We start from the raw sequence: 27911 nt of genomic DNA on the forward strand, positions 1-27911 counted from the left end.
TGAACACGAAATTTTGTTTTGTTTCTTATTTTTTTTCAAACAACTTGTATGTAGTTTAAGCCAATGTAATGTCTCAATCTAATTACGAGAATTTGTGAGAGTTGCCGACATTCATTCAGGCCTACCTTCCTCTAACTAGGATCTATACTTTCCTAGATCCTAGATCATTAAAGTTAATCACCCAATAATTTACAAATAGAAGTGCGATTTTGTATTTCAGAAAATAATTTAAAAAATGTTGGGAAATTACATAGTTGTTATTCATCGTGTCCTTAAATAAATCGGTAAATACTAAACAGAAAATCGATTGCGGTTTCATAGGTCAGTTTCTAGTTTATACTAATTCATATTCTAGTTGGGTCAATAGTCCGATTATTAATCTTCCTTGGAATATAGAATTTCAATAGATTTGTTGTCGTTTATTTCCGCGTAAACTCTTAATCCGCTTCTGTAACAGATATATATATATATATATGTGTGTATATAGATATGGATTTATGTTTAGTTTTAATAGTTTTATGGCCCAAATACGTACGCATTCGGCTGCTTGTTAAAATAAAGGCTTAAAGACTCAGTTAACTGGGTATTCGCAACTGTTGCTAATTGCCTAATCTGCCTGATTTATATTTAAAAGGGTTTCATTGCTGTCTCGCGTGAGTTCTTTCTCAAAGATAAGTTGACGCTGTTTCCGAACTGTCGTTCACGCTCGTTTATAAGTATGAAGTTCATGATCGAGGACCTCAGCTAGCTCCGGTCACCAACGGAGCATTGTTATCCACAAATTTGATTGGCTAGCAGGATCGGGTCAATATAACATAGCTCCAATAGAAATAGGTGGCCTAAAACTTTCTAAGCAATTGTCAAACAATAACAAATGATCAAGATCGGAAAAAGTCAATGAAATTCATTTATGGGAAACATATTCTTTGGAAGTTAGCTCGAGCTTCTCTCTTACTATGTCGCAGGATTACAGAGCATACTTCATATCGAACATATAGGTATATACATAGAGGTGGGTTTTCGGATCTGTAATATGTATCCGTGAACAGGGACAGACCGACGAACGGAGAGAGAGAGAAAGAGAGAGTCATTCCTGTGATATAAAATACGTTAAATAAAGAATAATCCTTACTACTACAGTATGGTCATTGCAATTCCGGAGTGCTTAGGACAAATGTGCTGATAATAATAATTAGTGGTTCTGCTTCTTTTAAAAATTGTCCTCGAGCTAGCTTGAAGTGCAAGGCTTGAGTTATATTTCAATTTAATCGCAATTTGTCATAATTAAAAATGGCATAAAATACTTAAAAATTAAATAAACCGAATTTCGTTACGATTTTGATCACAATTTTTTGTGTAAATTGGCTGCGGGTCTTTATCTAATAAGATCAAATTAGGAACGAATATATATACGTATATCTTTCCATATGTATTTATAAAGAGAAGGCACAACTAAATTATAATAACTTTCATTTACCACTCAAAATATGCATTTCAATAGTTTTACAATTGTAAAAGTTTGTTTGAATTTTCCTTTTGTTATTTTGCCAAAAGCCGCAGCAACAATTACCGCCCCCACGCAAACTCACACACACAAACACACCCACACACACACACACCCACGCAGAGAAAGCAAGAGGGGGGATAGGGTAAAGTAGTTGCTTGCAAAGGGGGGAAAGATGAACACATGTTGCTGTTGCCCACATTGGACATTGTTGCGGAAAATGCGTTGTGGCAGCAGCAAGGAAATGGCAAATGTTGCGTGGGCGGAAAATGCTGAAAATGGCAAATTGACACTGGAAAAAAGTTCTTAAGAAATGTGTCAATAAGAAAAATAGGACTTACTTGACAGTCTTACATATAAAGTGCTTGCCAATTAACGAATAAGATGGGCCCTGTCTTTTTATAGTTCCAAAGTCTACTTCTACAGATATTGGTAAATTAGTTTGGATTATACTTGGCATAAAATCCCACCAGATCTGTGTGCGATTCAAAAAGATGCATTTTGGGGAGCGAACAGATGATTGTCTCTTCTTTTTGTCAAAGTGTAACTGAAGCAACAGCTGCTCTTGGTAATTTGGCATCTCAGTTTTCTCCCCACCTTTTGTCATTGTCTAAGCCGTTTTACCACACACCACTTTCTCCCCACAATTCCCCTCACTCCTGACTAACTCACTCTCTATCCTTCGTTGTGCCGTCTAATTGCGTCTTTTGGCCTGACAACTTGCGGCGCTTCTTTGGTTCGTTCGGGTAACATTCTTTGGCGTCAAATGAAATTTACATTTTTGACTTCATTTAACTTGGCAGCATACTTTGTGGTTTTCCTCCCTCTCCCTTTCTCTCTCTCTCTCTTTCTCTCTATTTTCCCTTTCCCTTCTTCTATTTTTATCTATGTATATGTATAAAATATTTCTTCCTGAATAAGGAATATTTTCATAGTAATTTAATATGAGACTCTTATAGCTTTTATCTCCCTGGCTTTCTGTTTGATTTGGTTTGCCTTTGGTTTTGCCTCTTTGTTTGTCTAACTCTCAAGGTCGTGGCACATTGTTCAAATTCCTGTCACAAGGAAGAAAAATCCTAGCAAAAAATACACATAAAAAAAATGAAAATGGTGGAAGGAAGCAAGAAAAAAAAAGCATTGTCCAAATGCCTTATGCAACTTTAATTGAATTGCATGGTAAGCCCCAAGGCCAAGCATTTGGAAATGTTGACAGGTTGTCGCACACAAACATAGAAACACACACACACACACACACACATTGACAACAATTTCTTCTTGCTTCTCCTTCTTAACAGAAGTAAAAAATTTTCATTAGATTTATTGATTCGTATCCTTGAGTTGACTTCAGAGAAGGAAAAAGATTGAAAGTACGAGAAATTGGCTAATATTATCATTAAATTATTTTTTCGATAAAATCTAATCATTTAGAGTTTCCTTAGTGGCAGTGTAGTCAGTGACGAGGCTGATGCGAATTCTATTAAACTGTCTTATTTTGACAACATTCACGATGGCTTTAATAAGTAAAACGCCTAATTAAGTTTTCCACAATGTTATAGCCAGATACATATGTGTGTGTGTATATTTACAATTTTGGGCATTTGGTTATTGATTTCGATTCCATTGACTTAATTTAGCCGGAGAGCTGTTGGTCTTTCCGCTGTCGCTTTCGTTGTTGCTTTTGCCCATTGTCGGTTAACTATAATTAGCATCAAATAATACCATTATAATGCCTAATCATTAAATATGCAGTGGTTGGACCCCAAAACTCACATTAGAATGCAATTAAATTCTGATTCATTGCCAAACAAAATTTCCACCATCAAGAATGCAGAACGTGGAATGTAGAGTGCAGAATATGGAATGGGGAATGAAATGATGGGGAGGCCTGCGGCTAATTATCGATTTTGTTTGTCCATTTGATTGAGTGCTGGTGCTGGTTGGTTGGCCTGATTAAACGATATCAACAAAGAGAGGGGGCGATATTTTGTATCAGAGGAGGAGACACAGTTATGACATTTAAACATATATGTACATATAATAAATCAAAGTTCACCAGCAAAAGTAGCAGGAAATGAACCGAATAATGGTTAAAGATAAATTGATTTTTTATTCACATCAATCAAGTTGCATTTTCTTCAAGTGTACGTGGTCCAGTGTAAGTCTAGATGAAATGCGACCTCAGCATCTTTTGAAACTTTTCATTTATGATAGTTGTTGTGTTGCTGTTCTCGGTTTGGAACTGTCTATTGTTTCACGTTGTTTAAGGCCATGGCCATCCTATCTGTTCCCTCTCCCCTCTTTCGCATACTATAGAATCCAGCTATTGCGTTTTGTTTTTGTTAAGCCCAAACCTGGGGGCTGTAATTACAACGTTTCCTCGGCTAAGCCAGGGCATAGCTTCAATTGGCCATTGTCTAGGCTAAGAGAGAGACCAAGAGAGAAACAACGGAGACAGAGAGGAGGGCAAAATACTGAGAAACAGAGGTAGTAGAATCAGCAGGGACCGACCAGGCTCACAATTGCATTGTATTGGCCCAAACAATTGCAGATGCTCTTGCTCTTCTTCTCTTGTCACCGAAATAGAGCTTTTGCTCTAGCATCTGGTGGAGGGCAACATGGGTCGAGTGAGTTGGGGGTCTGTGTTTGTCTCACTGCCCATCCGTCTGTTCGCCTTTAGTTTGTTAACTGTCATTGTGTGGCCTAAACTGGCGTTGCTGTCGCCCTGTGTCATATCTTGTCTCATGGCTCCATTGTTGCCATTTATGCTGCGGGGCGCAACTAAATTGATAAATGCACCTGGCTAACTGCTTGCCAGAGATTCTCTTTCACTTTAGTCTCCTCTGCGTCGCTCTTTTGATTCCCTCATCCTCTTTTTCACCTATGTTGAAACTTGTTCTCCATGCATTTTGCCATTGGCTTGGCTCATAATATTAGTTCGTGAATCAGTGACTTTTATCTTTTCTTAAGCAAAAATCAAGCCCAATATAAGTAGGTATGTTTATTATTGCAAATATAACCCTGAATTGGGCTTTAATTTAGTTCGTCTTGTCTTCGACTTTCTGTATTTCTAATGGTATTTAATAAAGTTGTCTATCAAGTTCGAGAGGTATAGTTCACACAATGGATTTCAATGGATTGATAAAGATTCTAAACCCTGTAGGTATTTATTTTTGTTGATTTAAGCTGAGTCGTTTCTCTCACAAGCACCTAGCTTCTTTTCGGATGACATATACATAGATGTTAACCAATTTCTATATGTTATAAGTCTCTGATTAGGCAGATTGTGACAAACATGTTGATTGTATTAAGATTAAGATTAAGAAGACTAAAAACTAAGAGACTAGTTAGATCACAATGAGATGAAGATAAGTGATAAATGGAGAGCATCCAAAAATACCTAAATTCTCAAAATTGTAACAAGTTTGTCTTAAATTTTATTATGCTATTTATCTTTAAACTAAATTTGGATTATGTATATTCCTCGTAATATTCTTAATACGAATAAAACAGTTTTGAGTTTGAAATTACTGTTTTGTTGGATTACTGCCTGCCAATAACGGGTTGACAGTAACAACAATAACAGTTACTTGAATCCGATTTGCCCTTTAAACCATGGCCCATTCGTCTGACTTTGGAGCAAAGCCGCTGCCTACTTTTGTGAGCTAGCAACAACTGGGCAACTTGTTGTTGCTGCCGTTGGCACCGTATTTGTGAATTTCCCAGGCACACAGCGAGATTGAGAGAAGGTGAGAGGGTGAGGAGTAAGAAAGAGGGAGAGGGTTACAGCACTTGATGTTTGTCAGTTGGCTTAGAAATGCGCGAGTGGGAAAATGCTGAAAAGGACAAAGTGAAAAATGAAACAACAGCAACAACGACTGCATGGAAAAAGAAGGAGAATAAGAACGAGAATGAGAATGATGATACTGATGCTGACTCTGACGAGTCCTGAGTATAACAACGCGAGAAACGGCATACGTAGCGCTTTGACACGATGTCGAGCAATGTCAGCGGCACTAATGCAACACACATACACACACATACAGACATATGCTTGCTGAAGCACTTTCAGTTGCCTTTGTGCCATACCCATGCTTTGTTCTCTTTGCCCAACGTTAGCACTCCTATTCCCCATGTATACCATATTCACTTACTCTCGGTGCCTCTCTCTCTTTCTCTCTCGCCTCGATCTGGCCCACCTGGTAAAGGTTGGTTTTTATTTTGCTCCTCCGCCCTCCTGTTTTTTTCGACGCTGTTCACTTTTCAGTTTTAATGAAGGCATTTAGCAATATGATGCCGAAAAAATGTAAGCGAGAGAGAGAGAGACCAAAAAAAATGACACGCAAATTGCTGGCAAATTGTCATCGTCAACGTAGCTGCACTTGACCTTCGGCATACACACACACACACACACATAGAAACGAACACAGGTATAGGTTTCCACCCAGAACCTGATAAAAGTGAAAAAAGAACTCTAGATTTCGATTGGTAGAGGATGAAGTATCACCAGCATACAAATCGATTCAATTAGTGTTCAAAAAGACTATTCCATATAGTATATACCAATCCTATATATGCAAAATGGACAATCTTTTTGTGTTACAAAACTTTTTGTAAGGATGCACTTGAGAACTTTCAATGTCAATAGATAATCTAACGATTAAACTGAATAAGAGAATTCTTTTGAGAACCTAACTTGATTGCCATAATGCAGTAACTGTTTTAATTAATTATTATTACTTTACTTATTAAAACTACTATAATTGAGACAGTAATTTTGTATTCTTGCTTTCCTTTAAGAATTTAATGTCAATTTCTTACAACTGTTAAACTGATTTATACTCATAAGATAAGAAAGACTAAGGACTAGAGACTCTAAAATGTCAGTGATTATCACTTATATTGGAGTCAATCTTAAACATGTCCGACCATCTTACCGTGTGAACATTGTAATATTCAAGATCTGCAGATCTAGAGTAATCGCATTATATTATGAAGTCTTCTAGAAGGTCTAAGCAGTTAAAGGTTTTAAACCTTTGGGTCTCACATGGCAAGGCAATTAACTATCCTATCCAAATGACGCTCTAATAGTCGTTGTTAGTGATGGTTTATTGTTGATACCTCAACGGAATCGATATCGATAGAAAAAAGTTAAAGTGATCTATGTCGGGGTTTTATTTTCTTTACCCATCTTTAGTCAAATTTTAGCACATCAAAAGGAAATTTCTTGATGCAGAGTATTTGCTGGTCGTTTTTTTCGTTTGTTTGTTTTTCTTGTTTTTGGGGATGATTTCAGCTTTCATTCAACTGGAATAGACATTAGCTTCGAGTGCTGCAAGAAACTTTTTCGTTTTGGTCTTGTTATTTTGTGCGAAAAATTAATTAGTCTAATTAAAACGCTGAAACTGGTATTGGCCTGGCTGAAAGCTCGAGTAGCATCAGCATCAGCAGCAGCAGCAGCCAAACAAAACTTCAAGTTCAAAGTTCTTTTTCTTAGTTTTTGGCGCTACAGTTGATTGAATGAAAACTTTTCCACCTGACGAACTGCATGAACCATGAACAGTGGAAATGGGGACGGAAAGGGAAGGGCTGTTCAAGGGCAAAGGAGAGTGGAAAATAAAAATTAATTAATTTGGCCGTGGCTCACTAAAGTAGAGGGGTTTATTCAATTGCCCAAAAAGTTTGTAGAAATGTTCCTAGAAATGAACACTTTACTAACCGAACTGAATACTATGGATATGCTGGGTCAACATCGATTAGATCTTTGTTTATTATGTATATATATCTTTATGTGTCACATCTGTAATTTAAAGGGTATATGAATTTCGGTGCTCTTGAAGTAAGCTTCCGGGATCCCCTTTGTTGTTGAGTTTCCTTTTTGCTGTACCTTTTTTTTGTTTGCTCTTCTGCTCTTGCTAATGGCAAACAATTGGTAAAACTCGAAACATAATTAAGCTGTTTGTCGTTGACATACCAAAACGCGTGCAACTTTTTCCTTTTTTCTTTCCTTCGTTTCTTTTTTTCCTGGTTGTTTTGTCGACGACTGTTTTGTTTTATGGCCCCTCGGGTCTTGAAATCAATTAGCGCTCACGTCAGTTCCTCTTCGACCAACTGGTCTTGGGCTTGGGTTTGGGGTGGGGGGTGTGGGGTCTCAAACCTAAACTGAGAGACTGAAACTGGAATTTCGACTGAGTTTCAATTTTGTGTTTTTTTTTTTGGGTCACATCCCGGCCTGATGTTTGCTTGCCTGTCCCCAGGCTATCAGCAAAAAAAAAAAAAAAGTTGTCTCGTGTCGACAGCCCACACCCGGAACGTGTCTGTTGGTCCCATAAAACAAAACGTATATGTACATATATGTATGTTTAAAAGCAAATATCTACTCGCTATATATATAGACTACAGACCCGCTGGCGGATTTTCTACGTACGCCTCTGACGTGGTGTTAGCTAGCTAATGGCTCTGAGAGGACAAAACAAAAAACCGATCAAAATGAAAGAATTAATGGTAAATTTTGTATGTTTTAAAGTTAATTAACATTGATAAGTATCATTTGAAATTGGCAATGGACATCGATATGTTAATTCCACAGGGGATTCTCAGGATATCAAATGGAATGGCCCCTTGAAGTATGCAATGGGCTGGCAACATAAATTAATTAAATGTGGTTTCAAAATCTTCTATCACTCCAAGTGTCTCCTATATACATACATATATATGTATGTATTTAGGATAGTTTTAAAGTCGTTTCTAATATATGTAATAATAACTAATTGTTAGATTCTTCTTAATTCACATTAATTGAATAGATTTGAGTTAATACCCAATTTGGCGATGCCATAATAATTATAGTTTGAGACCGTAACGGATGATGAGGCAAGACGTAGTGGACAGACGCGTTTAGGAAGTGAAAGTTGGAAGCACTAAACGCAGGAAGGAAAGCGGAAGTGTGTAATTTAAGTAGCTGGAGTCAAAATGCGATAACGGAAACGAGCAAACCGAAAATGCAACAAGCGGCAAAAGCCGCCAATGACCAAACCGAACAGGCAATAGTCAAGAGCAACGAAACAGGCAATCAGAACCACTAACCACCAGCAACAAATGTCACAGGTGGCCAGAATAAAACCCGACACGACCCCGAACACACCCAGATTGTAGACCAAACTAAACCGAACAGGGACATGTTGAACTAAACAGGAGAAGGAGATTCTCTGCATTTAAATCCACTCCCAAATATGCAAAATGCTAAAATGCACTTAGTTTGGGCCTTGTGCGAGTTGTTAGTGTTGCTATTGTTGCTATTGTTGGAGTGTGGACAGACAGAAGAAGGTTGTTAAATTTGCCCTCCCTTCTAGGCACTCGAAAATGAAGTTCTGTTCGACTAGTCGACCAGTGTGGACCAGTGTTCAAAGAGCCGAAAAATGACATCTAATGCGGTAGCAGTAAGGGCAAAGGACGAGAACCAGAACCAGAAACAGGAGCTGGTCAGGGGCTGGGACGGGGAAGGAGACGGTGACGGGGACGGGGACGGGGACGGGGACGGTAGCAGCAGCCACAGGATGAACAAAACATTTATGGCCAAAACGAAGGCATCTCTGTTGCCTCTGCTGGCATCGACTCAAGTGGCCATAATGGCATAGACGATGTGCAGGATGCTTTTCATGTTGTTGTTGTTTGTGCTGTTTCTGTTGTTGTTGTTGTTTCTGCTGTTTGCTGGCTGTTGCCTGCCTGTGGAAGTGTCACAGGAAACCGGAAGTGCGGCAGATAGCAAGCAAAAGTTGGCTATGTCCCAGTTGGAGGACAACGACACGACAGCCCAACAGAGAGCCACACAGAGTGGGAGAGAGAGAGTGAGTGAGAGGGGGTGAGAAGGGGGGACACACATACTTACACACAGACAGACAGATGGATAAAGTTGGAATATATGTTTGGGTTGTAAGCGATTGAGCGGCAGAATAATGTTTTTTTTTTTATTTTGTTCTGCAATTTTCCACCTAACTACTTACTATATATGTATATTCCATTTAGAGATCTATATAAACTCAATGTGCAAACTTTTCATAAACGAATCATCACGTTTGCAAGTTTCCCTGTGCCAGTTTATCTATGAATTTGAAATAAATCTATAATTTGATTTTTATCACTGATTGATTCGATGTTTTATTTTTCATTTTCCTTTTAACCTTGTGGACATTTTTAAATTAAAGAGTGTTGGCCACTTTGTTGCCATTATAATTGCATAATATAATTCACTTTTTCAACAATTTGCACTTGAAATAAGTTTTTTTTTTTCGTTGGCCTTCTGCTTCTTAATTATGCGCTCATTAGTTGGACATCATCGTCGTCATAATTATGATAATCATTATCATGGAATATTTGTGGCAGCAACTTGGGCTTTTTGTTGAAAAGTTTCGTCAGTTTGTCCGTCAGTTTGTCGTTGTAGGTTTTTGTTGTTGTTGTGGTTGTTGTTCAATTGAATGCATTTCATTTCATTCGTGACGGCAACTGACAAATTTTCATCTTAATTGCGAAAAAAGGCAAACTCTTTGGCATGGCTTTTCATTTTCATTCATTCAAAAAAATAGCAGACAGTGAGTAGGGAAGAGAGGGAGAGAGAGAAAGAAAGAAAATCATTCCGAAAAACAACTAAAATCAGGCCAAAAGAACAGGCAAATGACAGATATGACAGAATTTCTATGCTGGAGGGTACCCTAAAAGGCAAAAGGGGCTTTCGGGGTAGAGAGTGTGGAGTAGTGTGTTGAGCAGTGTGTGGTGAGGCAAGGGAAGGCGGAGAGGGTTCGTTGGACTTTTGCAGATGGTGGTCTGCCTTTTAATAGTGCCTAATGGCCGCTGGCAAATGCAAAAAGGCTGTTGCCTGGTTTTATGTTCTTTTGCTATTTGGCAAGTTTGCAACCTTGATGCCAGCCAAACAGGGCAAGCTTAAGAGAAGGCGGGGGCCATGAGGTGGCATGTGGAAGCTGGGGGAAAATTGAATTTAATTCAAATTGAGCTTGCCACAAAACGAACAAAAGAATGAGAACTGCTTCTGCTGCTGCTGCTGCTGCTTCTGTTGCTCTCTAAAAACAGTTTCACAATGTCTTGGCATAGTTTTCCTCCACATCTTTGTCCCTCTTTCTCTCTCTGTCTCCTTCTCTTTTTGCCCATCTCGTTTTAGGATCTGTTTATCTCTTTCTCCCCCTCTCTTTCTCTCCAGTTCGTTTTTTGTTCTCTGTGCTAAAATAGACAAGTTTATTGCCAGTTTGGGGCTTTAGGGCAAACAATGACGAGGCTAAAAGGGTAGACAAGTGCTAGGCCATGTTGTTCTTGCTGTTGTTGCTCTGGCAAAGGTCAAAAGTGTTGTTGTTGTTGTTTAGTTGTGTTCGTTTTGTTTTTTTGTACTTATTCTGACCTGGTCATAAGCTGACAGTTGGACTTTTGATGGCTGTGTGTGTGCGATTCTGTGAGTGGATGGGTGGATATGTGTATGAGTGGGTTAGTTGGTTGGTTGGTTGGTTCGTCTACTCTGTCTCTCAAGGTGACAGCAGCCGCCGCCGTTGATGCCATTTCGAGCAACTTGAGCCAAAGCCTTTGGCTTAGGCTTTTGCTATCTGACTCTAGCATACGGAAGGCCAACAAAGCTGGCAACAAGAGAAGCCAGATCAAGAGCTGGTCCAGAAAATGTACCAGTTTTAGGATCCAACTAACAATTCCGGTTTCTATCCTCTACAATGTGCAATTTTTACGCTGTTGCTCTTAATAATCAAAATATTTTACTATATTATACATATATTTTTCATAAATCCATCTGTTTTCACAATTGAAGAGCTAGTATTTGTTTTAGTGTGCCGCTACGATATTAAGCAACTTGTACTTGCTAAGCGAAACAACCAATTGTTTAGTTTTGCACGTAACGCCAATAAATTATTGATATACAGAATAATAATATTCTTATATTATTTAATAACATGATTTTCATTCTATTTTTCAGGTAAATATAAAATTGGTCTAGATGTATCTATATATATACATATATACTAAGACTATTAATTCAATTTTGATTATCGCAAGTCCATAAGCAAGATAGAGTAAGTATTATTTACTAACTATATCATAAATTTTTGTTTAGTAAAAGGAGATATAGAAGATTTAAGATCGAATACAATAAAGTAAGAGTTATAATCGTTTATTATTTTCTCAGCTTTAATCTCAAATCACAATGGATGGCTTAATATTTTATGTTTTTCTAAAATACACGTCTGGCCGCTGCAAGCTTTTCAGATAGGAAGCAGGTATCAGCGTTGTCTCTTTTAAAAGTCATCGATATCACAGCGTTGATATCGATATAACTAAATCGCTACATAATACAGGTTATCGCTTATACAATAGGGTTATTTTATATATGTATTGGATTAGCGTTATTATTAAGTTAAGCAAATCAGTGTTGTATACGTAGACCAGGGGATTTATATGTAGCCTACTACAATAATGAACCGATAATCTGGAGTGAGATGACTTGCCGTCGATACATATAATTTCGGCAACGTTCACTCACACGCATTAAAAGCTGTACTTTTTTTTGACTAAATTTGAATGCGTTTATGCAGATGTGCGTTTTGAATGGGTTTATGCAGATGTCTAGTAAACAATGAATTCTATTTGATAATGATAGAGATAGAGAACTTCTTCAAAGTATGTATAAAATGACAAATAGAATCAAGTCGCAGCAAGAAACGAGCTGAGAATGAGGCTAAACACCTAAAATGAAATGCCAGACACTCGATTAATGGTTTGGTTTGCTCAAGAAGGCTGACTGTTTAAAAGCCGCTTTAAAGCATTTGGGAACGTCAAAAATATAGATTCATATTCTTTATCAGCACCAAGAGATGAGTCCATCACGATTTGTTTGTTTGTTCATTCTCGGAAACTAGAACTATTATAAATTTAATAGCCAGACTCCTATTATATGCACGTAGATGTCATGTTTTCAACGGTGGCGCAAGGCAAACTAAAGTCAAATGGGGACTTGTGAACATTTTAGACCGTGCCACGAGCTCTAAATAGGGAACGTACTCGAGATATACGTGGCTGGTATTTGGGATATCCCTCTGGTTGGATATGCATATTCTCTTACTTATTTACTTTAATGTACTTGAATTTTGTTTTGTTTGGTTAGATGCAACTTTTTGTTTTACTTACAATTCGAATAAAGACTAATAAAAGTTTTTAAAGTGCATTTAAGTAAGATATTTGAATAAAATCGGTTTGTCTATAGGAACTAATGGACTTTCAGGTCAACTTCATCTTCTTCACATTTAAACTCAATTATAAATTTAACTAACCAAGCCGACATTTTCTCGCCTTCTCTCTGTCTCTCTCTCTCTCTCTCTCTCTCTCTCTCTCTCTCTTTCAGTCATTTTGCTATTCTTTTTTTGTGTGTGCTAATTTCCTTCGGTTTTTATACGCCCGCAAAAGTAGGCAACATTTTCAAGCAATTAAAAGTTTCCTAAGATGTTCTCGCGCCTTCCGCCCACCGCTCATCAACCACCGCCCACCACGTTACTTGCGTTTTTTCTTTTCTTTTCTTTTGTATTGTGAAATATTTTTAATGGGACTTTCGGTCTCTAATCAACACAGCAAACATGAAAAACACTCAAGTACACGACAATATTTTTTCTGTTGTTGTTTGTTTGCAAATTTATTGTCGACCAATTCCAAAATCCAGACAAAAGCTCCAAGAACGATAAAAGTTTAATTGAAAATTATCAAGCAAAGATATTTAATTGAATTAGAGATATTTAGAAATTTGTATTTGCCTCTTTTTGTCTTGGTTTTTTTTTTGGTTTTTCTCCATTCTTTCATTCGGCTTTTGTATTGTTTTTGAATTGTCGACTTTCAGTTTTGCGGCAGACTAAAAACGAAACGACATTGTGAAATACGTACTGGGGGATACTGCTAACCTGGACATAATGTTTGGCCAGGCGACACGTTTTCATTGTTGGGTAAAATGAAATTTTATGGCACACACACACAGAAAGAGAGAGAGAGAGAGAGAGAGAGTGAGATAGAGAGTGAGCGAGATAGAGAAAGAGCAAAAGACAATCTCGCCTTGTATACAGGACATGGAGCAAACGAAAATTGAAACAGAGCGGCTATGAATTTTCAGTCAAGACAATAGCCTTAACGTGGCCTTAGCCATCGGCTTCAACTTTTAGCAGTTCAGTTTGTGTTTTTTTCTTTCATTTTTTGTTTGGTTGTGAGGGGAGTCCGCAGAGGACTTCAGTTTTTGGGAACTAGTTTCAGTCCCCAGACAAACAAACACAAAGCAACAACAACAGCAGCAACAGGAGTAGAAGGTATCAGCAAAAGCAGTCGCAGACGGTGAAGCAGAAGCTCCAGCCAGGCAAATGTTCAGGATAATTGAATGAAAATTCATTCGTGTGCTTTTCGATTTGGGAGACACAACAACAGCAGCAAACCAAACATAAGATTTATCAAGCTTTATCATCGACTTCAAGTTACCCATTACCATTCATTTGGAAATTCATTTTGCATCTGTCTTTCAAATAAGAAATTAAAGCACAACTCAATTTTACATAAACGTTGGTTGATCCATTTTAGTTTTGTTTATATTGATTTGCTTGAACCGTATGTACCCTACAGCATATATAAGCAGGGCATAAAACTTTTGCTTTTGTAGTCTTTTTCTTTTGTTGGTTTTTTTCGTGTTTTTTCCTCTTTTTTTTTTTTGTATATTGTTGTTGTCAACAAAAATTCTAAACATTTCCTTTTTTTTTGTCTCCCTCTCTCTCGTACTGTCCCATGGTATATGGGTGTGTGTGTGTGTGTGTGAGGCAAAAGTATTTACATGTTGTTGCCACTCCACATGATATGCAGGAGCTGAGGGGTCAGAGCCATGACACAGCTCAAATCGAATTAGAGTTTGCTGTTTCCTTGTTTCCTTGTTGTCTTATTTGTTTAATTTGTCAACGCTGCCAGGCAAACTCAACAAGTTGAAAACATCAGAAGAGGGGAGAGCCTGAGAGAGATGGAGATAGAGATGGGAGTACACAAACAGAAAGAGGGTCTGTTTTGGAATCATCTCCAATAAAATAGCAAGCAATTTGCATAAAGTTTTGGTCTTCTTCTCTTTTCGTCCATTCGAACTAGTCAGCGATTAATTTTGCTTTTGCCCAAGTCTCTAGAGCATTTTAAACTGGCATAAATCTCGAATTAAAGTTCTCACTTTGGGAATCGTTAGCTATCTCCCTCTTTTTGGCTGCACCTTTATCGTACTCTTTGTCCGTATCTCTTATTCCCTATTTGTCTCTATACGTGTTTGTTTTTTCTTCCACATTTGTGTGTTGAGTTATTCCCTTTCTTTTTTATACACTTTGCAAGAGCCTTGAAGAGTTTTTACTGCTGCTGCTGCTGCTGGTGTTTTTTTTTGCCGTAGCTACTGCCAATGAGTTGTCCTTGTCGTCCTTGTTGTTGGTGTTGTTGTTGCTGCTATGCTCATTACTTAGAAAGCTACGCCCGACGCCTTTGCCAAATGTTGATTGAATGTGTTGGGTGGCATTGAGAAGGCTCCTGCCTGGAAGTAGATGGCGATAAAGATGAAGAAGAAGACTGTCTACCTGGTCGTATGCGTAATATTTTCATTTGCCAAAGAGTCGAGCGAGTAAATAATTGCAGTGCCATCGTAACTCTATGTGTGTGTGTGTATGTTGATATGTGTGTAGGCTTGTGGTATAGGATTATAACCCAAATAGCATAAAGGATAATAAACAAGAGACAAAAGTAACGTATTTCAGCACAGCATTCAATTTGATTTATGCTTTTTCACTTTTCAAACATCAATACCTAGCAGATTTCCATTATTTATTATTAAACGATTGACCATATTGTTTGGGACTCAATCTAAAATCAAACAATTGTAAAATTCTTAGAGTTTCTTTTGAGGCTTTGGGCAACTTGGCAAGTGAAATGTGGCAATGGGTCAGATGACAGTCGGAGCAAAATCCTCCAGCAGATTACCCCAAATTATGTTCATATCATAAAGCTGTATTTTGGAATCTAAATAATATTTCACAGCTGAATCGTAATTGAAATAGTGTTACCCAGACGCTTAGTTGCTCACTCACTGACTCACTTGTTTATGTGAAAAGGATGTTCAAAGTTTGCAATCATAAAAGTATTTCCGACTAGAGCTTAGCTTGCATCTCCTACTTCATCCATATCGTCAAATCAATTGTTATGAAATAAAGTAATAAATCAATCAGATGTAGTGCAGTTTGCTCTGTGAAAAAAACCAAATAAGTGAGTCCAGAACTAGTAAGACAGTGAACAAGTGATTCTGTGAATTAGTAACTTACTGACTTAGTGATTAACCGACTCAGCGAGTTGGTGAATTAATGAGTTAACAAGCGAAAGAGTCAATAGGACATGTTTAGGGATCATTTTCAGTGACTCACTGAGGGAACTCAAAACTTGTTTGTTCATCGAAGTTTAGACTTATTCAGGATGTTTTCTTTGTTGTTCTTTTCTGTATCATGATTTCAAGTCTAATATCTTATTGTGGTTCAGTCTTGTTAGTTTTCACACTTTTTAGTCGTTGTGATACTCAGGTGTTTCTTGATACAGAAATTTTGTCTTTCAAGATCAATACTGATATATTATAAGCTATATCTGTTAATAAAGAATTTTATATGAACATGTTTATGTACATATTCAAGTGAATATCTTTTCGAGTCTTGCTTTTAACTTTATGAATAAAAAAACACTTTTTTTTATCTGTTCTGTTGTCGAATATTTTTAACTTGTTCATATCCTAGCACAAATAAATATTATTTTGATCTACTTTAATGTTTATCAACCGATTAAGTTTAGTAGAAATTTGTTTGGCTCTTAAGAAGTCTATAAAAAAAGCACTAAGTTAAGAGACAACAAAAAAAGAAGTAAAATTAAGAGAAATATTAAGAAAAGATGTAGAAAGAGTGGGCAACATATCATAATCATATGATTAGTTCACAATTGAAATCAAATGATGAATTTTGTAGTTTCCAATTGATTAAGTGATAATTATATTCTGTGGCATGGAAGATATCTTTAATATTCAATTACTGTTTGCCAATAGACATTATTGGCCAAACTAAAGCGGCAACAGGAAGCAGCAGCAGCAACCAACGAAAGACAGGATATCTTTTATCCTTGGCGGATATTTAACTTACCTTACCGACGAATGGCCAATAAAAGGCAAGGCATAAAAATATGAATTTTATGGCTGTGTATTTAAAACGACAATAAGCACACTCACACACACACACTCAGCCAACCTTATACCAACACACACAGGAGTAAAATTCCCAACAGGCAAAGCAACAACTGCGCTCAATGAAGCTGAAAAGCAAAACACACATACAAAAAAAGAAAAAGGAAATAAAGAAAAAATGAGAACTCAAATCGTCAAGCCGACCCATAGGGTACCCTACATTACATATTCTCTATAAGAGAAATGACGCCTTCGGTGTGTACGTCTATATAGCATATAGACTGCATATATATGGGCAGGACAGATGTGTATATAGCAGAGATATTGGGTTTTGTATCCGATGTCAGATGTTAGCAAGATTTTTGAGGCGATGTTAGCTTTTTTTTTAGAGGGCAATATTCTGTGGGGTATTGCAAAAGTTAGTCAGTTTGAATAAAAAGGAAAGGAAGACAGAACTAAAGAAAGAGAGAGAGTGAGGAGAGCGAGAGGGCAATGAAATTGGAAAATGAAATGGAAATAACTTTAAATCTGTGCGTGTGCTTCTGTATCTGTATTTGTATCTTTCACTGTGAATCTGTCTGGGTGTTTGTGTGTGTGTATCTGTGTGAATTTGCTTGGGCAGGTGAAGAAAAAGAAAATGAGTTTGAGTTTCAGTTTTTTCCTTTCATTTCTTTTCTTTGCGTTGCGATTCGTTTTTGTTTGCCCTTTTTATGTTCATGCTATGCGAAATAAAAATAATAATAAAATCAGCGCAATAAGCAAGCAATGAAAAGAGAACAACAGACAGACAGATAGGGAGAGAGAGAGAGAGAGAAAAAGCACAAAAGAAAATGTTGGGCAAAACAAAGTTAAACCAAGAGTATTGGCTACTTATACGGACGACAGGACAGCCAGTCGACTATCGATGAGCACCGATGAGATGGGCAATCATAAATATTAATGCTAAATATATCCCTGGAGAGCAGACCTCTCCCACACCCGTAGCCTCTTGAGCCCTCTTCGACACTCCTGTCCAATCTAATCTGCTCTGACCGCCCCAACCAACTGGTTGGGAACCATTTCATTGCCTAATGGAGGCGAAATGAGCAACAATCTACAGCAAAAGATTAGCAAACAGAGCAGACAATCAACAATTTTCATTTCTTTTCAAAATGACAAAAAATGAACTATTATCTTGATCTTTCATGAGTGTCCATCAGGAATATAAAAAAGTATAATCGATTCCCTCTCAGGCTTTTGCCCACTCAATGTTAGTTCCTTTGAAATGGTACTAAGATTTTCATGGAAACTCTTAAAGATATTTGTTAGTAGACATTTACGAGGTGTGCTCCAAAACTATCTAATCAAGAGTGCCAATGAAAAATACTAAAGACAGGCAAAGCAAATGCTTGTTAAACTAATAGTTTACTTCAAACATATAATTAGGAATAGACCTCTACCTAACACTAGTTATTCTTACTTACTCGAATGTTTTTCTATGATTTATAGTTTTCTTTTTTTGTTGCAAGTAGAAAGACTTCTAACGAATGCGATCGGGTTTCCAGATATTTCCTTTTTCTTTTATTTAATCACGTCACTCCTGGCACAAAGGATTAGCATACAAGTTATAAAAAAGAAATGTTAGCATAAACTCATATATCATTTGAAATAATCTCATTCTTCTTGCCTTCTTCTTTGTTTTAGTTTATTTATGCTTATGCTAATATGTGTGAAAGTCGATGCCAATGCCAGAGACCAACATAAATTTCACAATCAGTTGACAAAAAACCAAAAACAAAAAAGTGAAATAAAAACGTAGTGGAAATTCAGTATTTCAGACATCTTTATTCTGTCTCCATTGCCATTGCCATTTCCATCTCAGCGCTTTGGCGACAAGTCGGCGCTGGCTTTGATTTATATGCTTAAAGCCTGCACAACGCTGCGTATGCGTATTTTCCTTTACTATTTACTTCGCATGGATGTTGTTATTTTGTGTTCTTTCTGCTGTTACATTGTTATTGCGACAGCTATCAATGACAGAGGCGTCGCCTGATTTTACATTTAAATGTGAATTATAACTGGATTTGTGTGCTCTTTTTCTGTTAGAGTTGGCCAAATACCCTAGGCCTAGAAAAGGAATTAGGCATATCAGTCATCTAGTTAATCTCTACTATTCTACAGAAAATTAATTTCTTGCACACGGTAATTTAAATTTTCAAGGTGATCGGAAAATGCCATGAGCCAATGGGGTGAAGCAAAAGGAAATCATGTACCTGGATATTGAAGGCCAAAAGTCATTAAAAAATTGCATTTAATAATGGTTGGACAGCCTCTCGTATAGCTTTACAGTTTAGATTTTCATACTAGCTTTAGTCGATTTATTTGAAACAAAAAACTAAAAAACAATAATATCTATCCATCCATGTGTGTGTGCCTGTTTGTAAATTTGATGGGGATTAAATCGGGTATGAAGTTGTAATGCCATATCGATTACCCTGATATCTCTCATAAATCCCAACTTAAGGGGTCACTTTTGTTTCGTTGGTGAGGGTTGCGTGGGGGGAGAGACCCATTTCAAAATGTTAACGAATTAATATTTTTTGACATATTTGGAGTGTCACATTGATCCCATTATTTTCCATTTTGCATTTGCTGTTTTTCATAGTAATTCCCTTCTGGGGTTAACCCCAAACCATAACAATCCTCCCCTGCCCTCTCCACGCCACATCGCCCCTCCTTAGTCAATGTTTCCTTATGTTGCATGTTATTTTTGGGCTTAATTAAACATTGACTTGTTCTTGTTTTTGTTTTTGTTGCTGTTTTTGGCATAAACAATTCAAATTTACTTTCCACTCCCGCTCCCCCTCTCATGCTTTATGCGCGTGTGTTTGTGTGTAGGGTCGATGGGTGTGCGGCAAAACTTGGCTTCATGTCCTGTGTTTGTCTTGGCCCTGACTTCCGTTTCCGGTATTGGAACAAATGGCGCCACTAAACAATTAATTATTTTGATTTCCAGCACACAAAAAGTCAACATTAACAATAACAAAAAAACAAATCACTAAGACCTCTTCCTTCCCCCTTCTATCTATGTGTATACCACTATTGACACGTGTACGAGCGGTCTCGAAGACAATGGGCTTTAATGGGCTTGCCATTATCTATCATTTTAAAGGCTAGAAGTTTGCAATTTCGCAGGAAATTTTGTGCAACACCATAAATTTGTAGTTGATTGCATACTTCTAGGCTTCAGTTTCAATTAATCTGACACTTGCCTGAGTATTATGAAAGTATAAAAGGTTTCAAAACAAGCCAAACATATTCCACATTACAATTAAAGCTGACAAACCAGAAAATCATTTGAAGTAAGGTCGATATTTTCTAAATATTTAAAGATCTATTTGGATATCCTTCACTTAGTCCCAAAGACATCATGTTTGTGTCCATTTCGATCTTTTACAAAATGTATTTAACCTTGGGTATTAGCTGGCACCAGGAAAAGCATAACATTTTGGTCTCAAAACCGATAATATTAAATAATTTGTAAACTTTGCCAGAGACACAAGCTTTACAGATCTACACCCTGTCATTAGCGATAAAACTAGTTGAGAACTATAACTCATTTAAGTGAAATTGTGCATTTTGAAGTCTCTGGCAAAGCGGAAAAGTTATTGTAGTCGAAGAAAGTTTGGACTCTAATTTTCAACTTATGTCACGGTAATCTTGACATCGTTGCTCATGCTCATGCGAAATACATTTTGCGGCCTTTGTAGTTTCCGTTTCCGGTGCTGCTGCTGTTGTTGTTTTTGCTGTTGTTTGGTGGCAACTATGCAAAAGTTGTTTCTGATGTTGCTTGTTGCTGCTGTCCTGTTGTCCTTGTTGTCCATGTTGTCGTTTTTGCTTTTGTCGGCACAGCCCATCAATAAACCAATTTCTGCACAACTGCTGCTGTGTTAGTATGATTCTAGGTATAGACCCGCACACATACATACGTAAATCTATGTGTGTGTGTGTCTGTGTGTGAGTGTTAAAAACCACAACGTAGCACTTTTTGGCTCGTTAATGTGTTGTTCTGCCTCTAATATACTCACCCACTCACATGGTCTGTAATTAATGATTGAACACACACACAAACATATACATACACACATACACACACATATATGTGTACATACGCACGCACACACGCGCATATACACTTTCACATACAAGTTTTGTTGCTTGAAAATTTTTGTTCGTTGGCTGCAAAATATGCTGCTCATTATTTTTACGTCCCTTCCACAGAACCCACACACACACATACACAACACACACACACACACACACACACTCAAACGCACGTGTGCATATAAATTATGTTTTGGCTTCATTATGTGGGTGGGGAGGCACTCCTCCAAACAGGAGTCTGATGGTTTGTGGTGGGGAAAGGTTCCTTTTTGGTGGCTGGCGCCAGCTGAAGGCGTCGCATTAAAAATCAATTCACAAACTTTGCACGTAGACCAGACCCACCTCATCCTTCCCTGTTCTGCCCTGCTCTTCCCTGTCCCATCCCTTGCTCTAGCAATCCTTCAAATATGGCGGGTTTTCGGTCTACACACACACACACATCTCTACACCTGAGCGTGTTAGTGATGTGCTTAACTGCTCTTTAATGATCAACTTGATAAATGTGATTACCATCAAGCAATTAATATTTGATAAAGAAGAAGAAATCGGCACAGATAAAAATGTATACGTAGGTGCCTATATATGTAGGTACATATATGTTATCATAATTAATGTAGATAATGTTATTTAGGTATACATAATTGCATATGTACATACATCCGTATTTACAAATATATACATATCTATATAATATGCAAACAATTAAGCAAGGAGAATATTTGTCACTGTAAAATTAAATGCAATAGGTAAAAGCGAATGCATCTAGAAAAGTCTTGTTTTAGGTAAAATCTTCTGAGCAAATTTTAAATGCTAAAATATCTTACCTCAAATAAATTCATTTTCATTTCATTTGTGGTTAATTATAATCCTTTTATTATCTAATTAAAACTTAAATTCATTTCGAACGAGATCCTCACTGAAATGGTTATATTTATTGTAGTTAGTAATGGTTTCAATTTAAAATATGCAGCTCAAGTAGATACAGCTACAGCTGTAAGTGTAGCTAAAAAAATGGAACGCCATCTATAATAATTCGGGTACTTAAAGAAAGCTCACAAAAAAAGTGTACCGCGGGAACAGAAGTCCTTGAATTGAAGGTGCAAAAGTTAAAGTTACTGAAAAATGCGAATGCCGAATTTAAGAAGAACAAACTTTAGCGTCGCGAGAACAGAGAAGATATCAATCAAAAAATATTAATTATTTGACATTTTAAAGGAGTAGAGCTATGTACATTTTTATACCATACACCCATAGGGTGAAATGGTATATTAAAGTCGCCAAAATGTATGTAACAGACAGAAGGAAGCATCTCCGACCCCACAAAGTATATATATTCTTGATCAGGATCAAAAACTGAGTCGATCTAGCCTTGTCCGTCTGTCCGTCCGTCCGTCCGTCCGTCCGTCCGTCCGTATGAACACCTAGATCTCGGAGACTATAAGAGCTAGAGCCACCAAATTTGGTATGCAGTCTCGTGTAGTATGTACGCTTATCGAGTTTGTTTCAAATTTTTGCCACGCCCCCTTCCGCCCCCAGAATTTACATAAAACTGTTTTTCTTAAAAAGTATGGCAGATAGAGACATCAAATTTGGATTATATACTCGTTTAGTTAGCGCGCAGAAAATAATTGTTCCAACTTTTCGCCACGCCCCCTTCCGCCGCCGAAATTTACATAACTCTGATTTGCTTAAAAACTATGAAAGCTACCGACATTAAATTTGTTATGTAAGCTAGCTTAATAGACGCGCAGATATTGACTATTTAAAAATTTTGCCACGCCCATTTCCGCCCCCGAAAATTAAACAAAACTGATTTTCTCGAAAACTAACAAAGCTAATGTCACCAAATTTAGTATGTATATTGGCTTAGTATGCGCGCAGAATACATATATTTTAATATGTTGCCGCGCCCACTTCCGCCTCCATAATTTAGAAAAAACCGATTGGCTCTAGCAATTTTTTGACCATCGCGATCAAATTTGGCAGACTAATAAATCTTATCTATTTCTATCAAACTACCAAATTTGATTGAATTCGGACTAGAAACATACAAAATATACGTATGAACGTATTTTGCTACGCTATCCAAAAGGGCAGAATTGGCCGTTGGTTAGTGGCGGCGCTAGAGTGCTCGTGTGTTTGTAGAGTGAGCGAGATAGCAAATGGTATGAGGCATGTTAAAACAATTTAGTAGACATACATTTGGTTTTCGAAATTTTAAATATTTGTTTCACCTGGTGTATGGTATACCCAAGTCGGCGAGACGACTTACTTACTTCATTTTAAGTTAAGCTAAAACATTAATCAGATTACTTTAAATATCTTATTGCTAACTCTTACTTAAGGTTTGTGTTTGCAGTTTAACTCCAAGCAAATGTAAAGGAACAAGTCAAAACATTGCATTACTAAATACTTATACACTGAACGCTAAATATACATGGACTTAATATACTTTGGACTTTTATACCTTGCCCTACCTGGTAAAAATAAACAATGGAATGAAAATATAGTTCAATTTAATGATTATAATATAAACTGTATTCATGGAAAACATTTTTAACGTTTGCTCCTTCCATTTCTTTTGCATTGAAGTATTTTTATTATTATTATTTTTCATTGCTTTATTTCCATATTATTATATTTAGCTTAAAGCTAGCTTATTGATTTATTTACAGAGTTTAGAATTAATTTATGTCTGATCAGCTGAGATATTTTATTTACATGTTTAGAAATTAGTTGTTAATAAATTTGAATCATTGAAGTATTGATTGCGACCTTCCACAAGTTGGCCAACAAATGTATACAAGAAATCTCTACACCCCCATAGTATACTTTCAGAGTCAAAAAAAAAATCCTTCTTGAGTAGGTTTATGTGAACTAAAGTTGACTAACTTTAGTTTAACAGTTTTTATTTCAGAATGCATTGTTTACCTTTTCACAATGAACAAAGTACTTCCGACTCGTGGGTTGTTTTCGAATGTATCCTCTGACTTTACGACGTTTTTCAACACTTTTCAATTATGAATACTAAACCTCTTGAGCAACAAATGAAAGTAAACTTAGTTCCGCATTAGAAGGAGATATTGTTGTCTAAACTTGAAAGATTGATAGATCATCAGTTGTTCCAAACATTTCGACTGTATGAAAGCACCACCAAATGTTTGCCATCTCTTTCATTCTAAATACAAATGTATTGATTTATTTATTTAATTTAAGTTTAATGTTTCATAGGGAAGCTTACATTGTCTTGAGGAAAGTAAAGAAATAGTTTAAGTTTAAAATAATAGTGAGAAGAAGTTGGGATTGGAGAGTGGGGGAAAAACCTCGACTGTTGGTTAACTATGAATAACAGCTTATTTTCCTTGTTTTCTCTTTCTCTTTTATGTTGCAGGGAAATGGAATGACCAGAGCTGCCTTTGGTGGCCCAGACGTTGTTGCATAGCCAAAGGAAAATGCTGCAACAAGCGGCCATTATTGAGTCAGCAGCAGGAGCAGGCGTTGGCGTAGTAGGAGGCGCACGAGCTAATCAAACGGCCAACAATGGGCAGCGGCGACGTGTTGCAGGAGCATCAGCAGCAGCAACAACCGGCTACAATAACAACAATCATCACCAGCAGCAGCAACAGCAGCAGCACCACCAGAGAAGCAACTCAAAGAAATTAAACCAAATGCATTCCAACGAAGAGCCACCCATGACAGTGATTGTCGATGGGGGCGATGGCACAAGCGGGGCCGGACAGCAATCGCAGAGATCGTCCCGCTCCCAAGGCAGTCAGAGAGTGCGTAAAACGAGTTCCTCCACCAATGCCAAGGCATCGACTTTAGTGCGCGCAACTAGTATAGCAAATTCATCCGCAGCGACAGCCACAGCGGCAGCGGCACGTCACCATCGTCCACATCGCCAGCCATCGAATGCCTCGGCATCGGCGGCACGAGATCGCCACCGTGAGCGGGATCGTGATCGTGACCGCGATCGTGAGCCTGCTCCTGTACGTCGTCGGGCGGGTGGTGGCCGACGTCATAGTGGCGTCTCATCCACATTGGGGCCATTATCCGGTGGCAATTCATCGACCGCTTCCAGTTGTAACGGCAGCTGCAGTTCTGATGACGGTGACGCCTCATCGCACACTTCCTCATCCTCGTCATCCAGCTCATCGTCCGGAGAACCAAATCTACCCTATCCTGGCTTCCCAGAGATATCGATGATGGCACTAACTCAGTATACGCGGCCACGCAACTGGTGCCTGATGCTCATTACAAATCCATATCCTTTTCCACAAAAACAAAAAACTAAATACACTCTCAAACCTGCATGAAGGGGCAGGGGCGTTAAAAGGGCTGGGCTGGCCTGTGATGGAATGGGATGGGATGGGGGAGGGGGCTAGTTGCATCTAATTGGCTTTGTCCTTCGGCCGTTGTTCTTGCCCGCTTGCGGGATTCTGACAGAGCAAAAAGAGCGCGTCCTTGTCACATATTTTCCCAGGATATGCGAGCCTATTGATTTTTACAATTTGTGTGTTTCTCTTCTTCTGCCCTCCATTTACTCCTTCGTGCTACTTGCCATCCCCTCTCTTTCTCTTGCTTCCTCTGACTCCCTCGCTTCGGACTACCTTTGCTTTTGTTCTTGGCCAGCTGTGAAGATTCAAGGACATGCAGCTGATGATGCAGCTGAAGGCGCTTAACTACAATTATATTTCCATCCAATTAGTTTCTTAGGCAAGGATTATCAAATAAGTTAGTTAACATTTATTTTCCCCATCAATTCCAAGCGAATATGATATCGATCAGAGTTTCCTTGGTGAAATATTTTCGTTTTGTATTCAGAGCGAAGAGAATTTTATCTGTTGTTGTTGTTGTTATTTTTTTATGTCTCCTGCCGTTTGCCACATGTCCTTGTCCTTCCTTCTTTTTTTTCTTTCTTCCTGATGCCTGTTGGCTGTTGCCTGATGCAATATTCATGCACCAATGTCAACGACAAGTGCAGGTACGTCTGTGTGGGACACTCTTATCCTCCCCCCCTCTGAGAGTGTGTGTGTGTGGGTGTGTGTGTGGCATAAATAAATAGGCATATACATACATACATACATATATGCCAAAACGCAACTCATCATTCAGGAGACAGGAGTCAGTTGCTTCAGTCCCCAATGGGTAGTCAGTTCCTGTCCCAGTTGCTGCTATGGCAGTTCCTTCATAATATGTTGTCGTTGTTGTTGTTGTTGTTGTTGCTGCTACTCCATCAACAGCAGCCTCAGTTTGCGGCACATATAATGTGCGCCAATCAGTGGGCTCAATCATTCTGTTCTCTCAGCCTCTTACCCACCCTCTTTCCCATCGAAGACAGGTTCCATCTCGTTTTATATCTCCCTTGCCTCAGCTCCTCTTCTGTTTATGGCAAGTGCATGAAAAATCGCTTTGCATACTTTTCTGCGCACTTCACATTTAATTTAACCTGAAATTAAAATTGACTGACGTTGATATTTATTTATACATTAAAAGCAAAAGCAAAGGCAAACACATTGTGGGAGCCAGTCAGTTAGTGAGTCAGCCAGTCGCCCAGTCACCCAGTCACTCAGTCACCCAGTCACCCAGTCATCCAGTCAGTTCTGATGGATAGAGACGAACGCACGTTCATATGTGAGGGAATGACATTGAATGGTAGCAAGAGATAAAAATTGAGATGGATATGGTAGATGGAAGATGGAAAATGGAGTGCAAAGTTAAGAGATGAAATAAAATAAATTATGATAATGAGTTAGCAATGGTGAATGAGAAATGTGCTAAGTAAGTAACAGGGATAAACCATGATGGTTGTATACCTAAATACATATACTCGTATGCAAATGAAATTTGCATATTGTGGTCCTAATGGTGTTATAGTCATAATTGCCATAGACTGCTCCTAATGAAGGATAATGGTGTCATATATTTATAACTGTTATCTTGTTAGTTGAACCATCACAAATATCTTTGCCTTTAAAATTTTAGACATGTTTCTTTATCTTATTGTTAGTAAATTTTCATAGTTAATTTGACGACTTTCAAATCTTTGACTATTGAACTTTCGTTTATGTTTCCAACTCTCTTTTTCGTCTTGAGATCAAATGACAACCAATACAATCCAAATCGAATGCTTTATTACCACAAAATTCAATTTTTTCTGAGTTTGCTGATCCCAAATCTGCATTCTGTGCCGAAACAACATCTAAAACATCGACTTTGACCCCATTTTACAACTCTAATTTATTTTCACGAACGAATTTCTTGCTGATGATTAGATAGATACAAAATGACCAAGCTACATTAAATTTTATTCTTTTTTCTTGTGCGATGTCTAGGGATTTTCTTCTACTTTTATTTTAAGATCAAGGACATACTATCACACATCATACTATAACTATGGTTGGACAGATAGATTTCTGCCTCTACACTACAAAAATTTTATAATATACTCTTATCTTACATATTCAAAAGACTTTACATTGTCAAGGATTATTCATTGTTCGCAAGAGTTTAAGATTTGTTCAAGTTCACAGTATTTTCGCAAAGTTGAAATTCATTTGGGTTATATTTCAAGTTTTTTCGAGTAACGCGACCAAGATGTGAATTAGTTTTAGTTGCTTGTTTCATCTTAGTTTCGGAACCACATCCAATTCATAATTCTATCGGTTATAATTTCTCCATTATGGTGAGAAAAATGACAGTATGTTCTCTTAATTCTAGCGCATTGTGTGGATGTTAAGAAATCTCTTGTCGTAACTGGTAAACTTTGAATTTATGTATATAATGACAGCATTGATGATGGCTGAGTTGACAGCAGTTGACCCTGCACAAGTGAAGCCAATAAAATGAATCAAGATTTTTAAACTTTATGTATGGAGAGCAAAACCAAATCGCTTCAGGAATTGAGAAAATATTAAATCAGATAATGGCCAGTTTGCTTAGCCATCTGTTGCCCAGTTTATGGTGAATAATTGCTTTGCTAATTGAAATGACGATGAGTTA

At 37.6% G+C, this 27911-nt stretch overlaps 1 protein-coding gene across 2 annotated transcripts in view; it reads left to right on the top strand.

Annotated features, from left to right (window-relative positions):
* Window positions 1-27911, top strand: part of LOC6652900 — a 95167-nt gene that overhangs the window by 24552 nt on the left and 42704 nt on the right. For both annotated transcript variants that reach the window (XM_023181294.2, XM_023181295.2), the window contains exon 3: window positions 24301-25173. In XM_023181294.2, coding sequence (XP_023037062.1) covers window positions 24362-25173 — 812 coding nt within the window. In that variant the 5' untranslated portion in view covers window positions 24301-24361. The remainder of the gene's footprint in view (window positions 1-24300; window positions 25174-27911) is intronic.

This window comes from Drosophila willistoni (assembly GCF_018902025.1).
Source record: "Drosophila willistoni isolate 14030-0811.24 chromosome XL unlocalized genomic scaffold, UCI_dwil_1.1 Seg142, whole genome shotgun sequence".
NCBI lineage: Eukaryota > Metazoa > Arthropoda > Insecta > Diptera > Drosophilidae > Drosophila > Drosophila willistoni.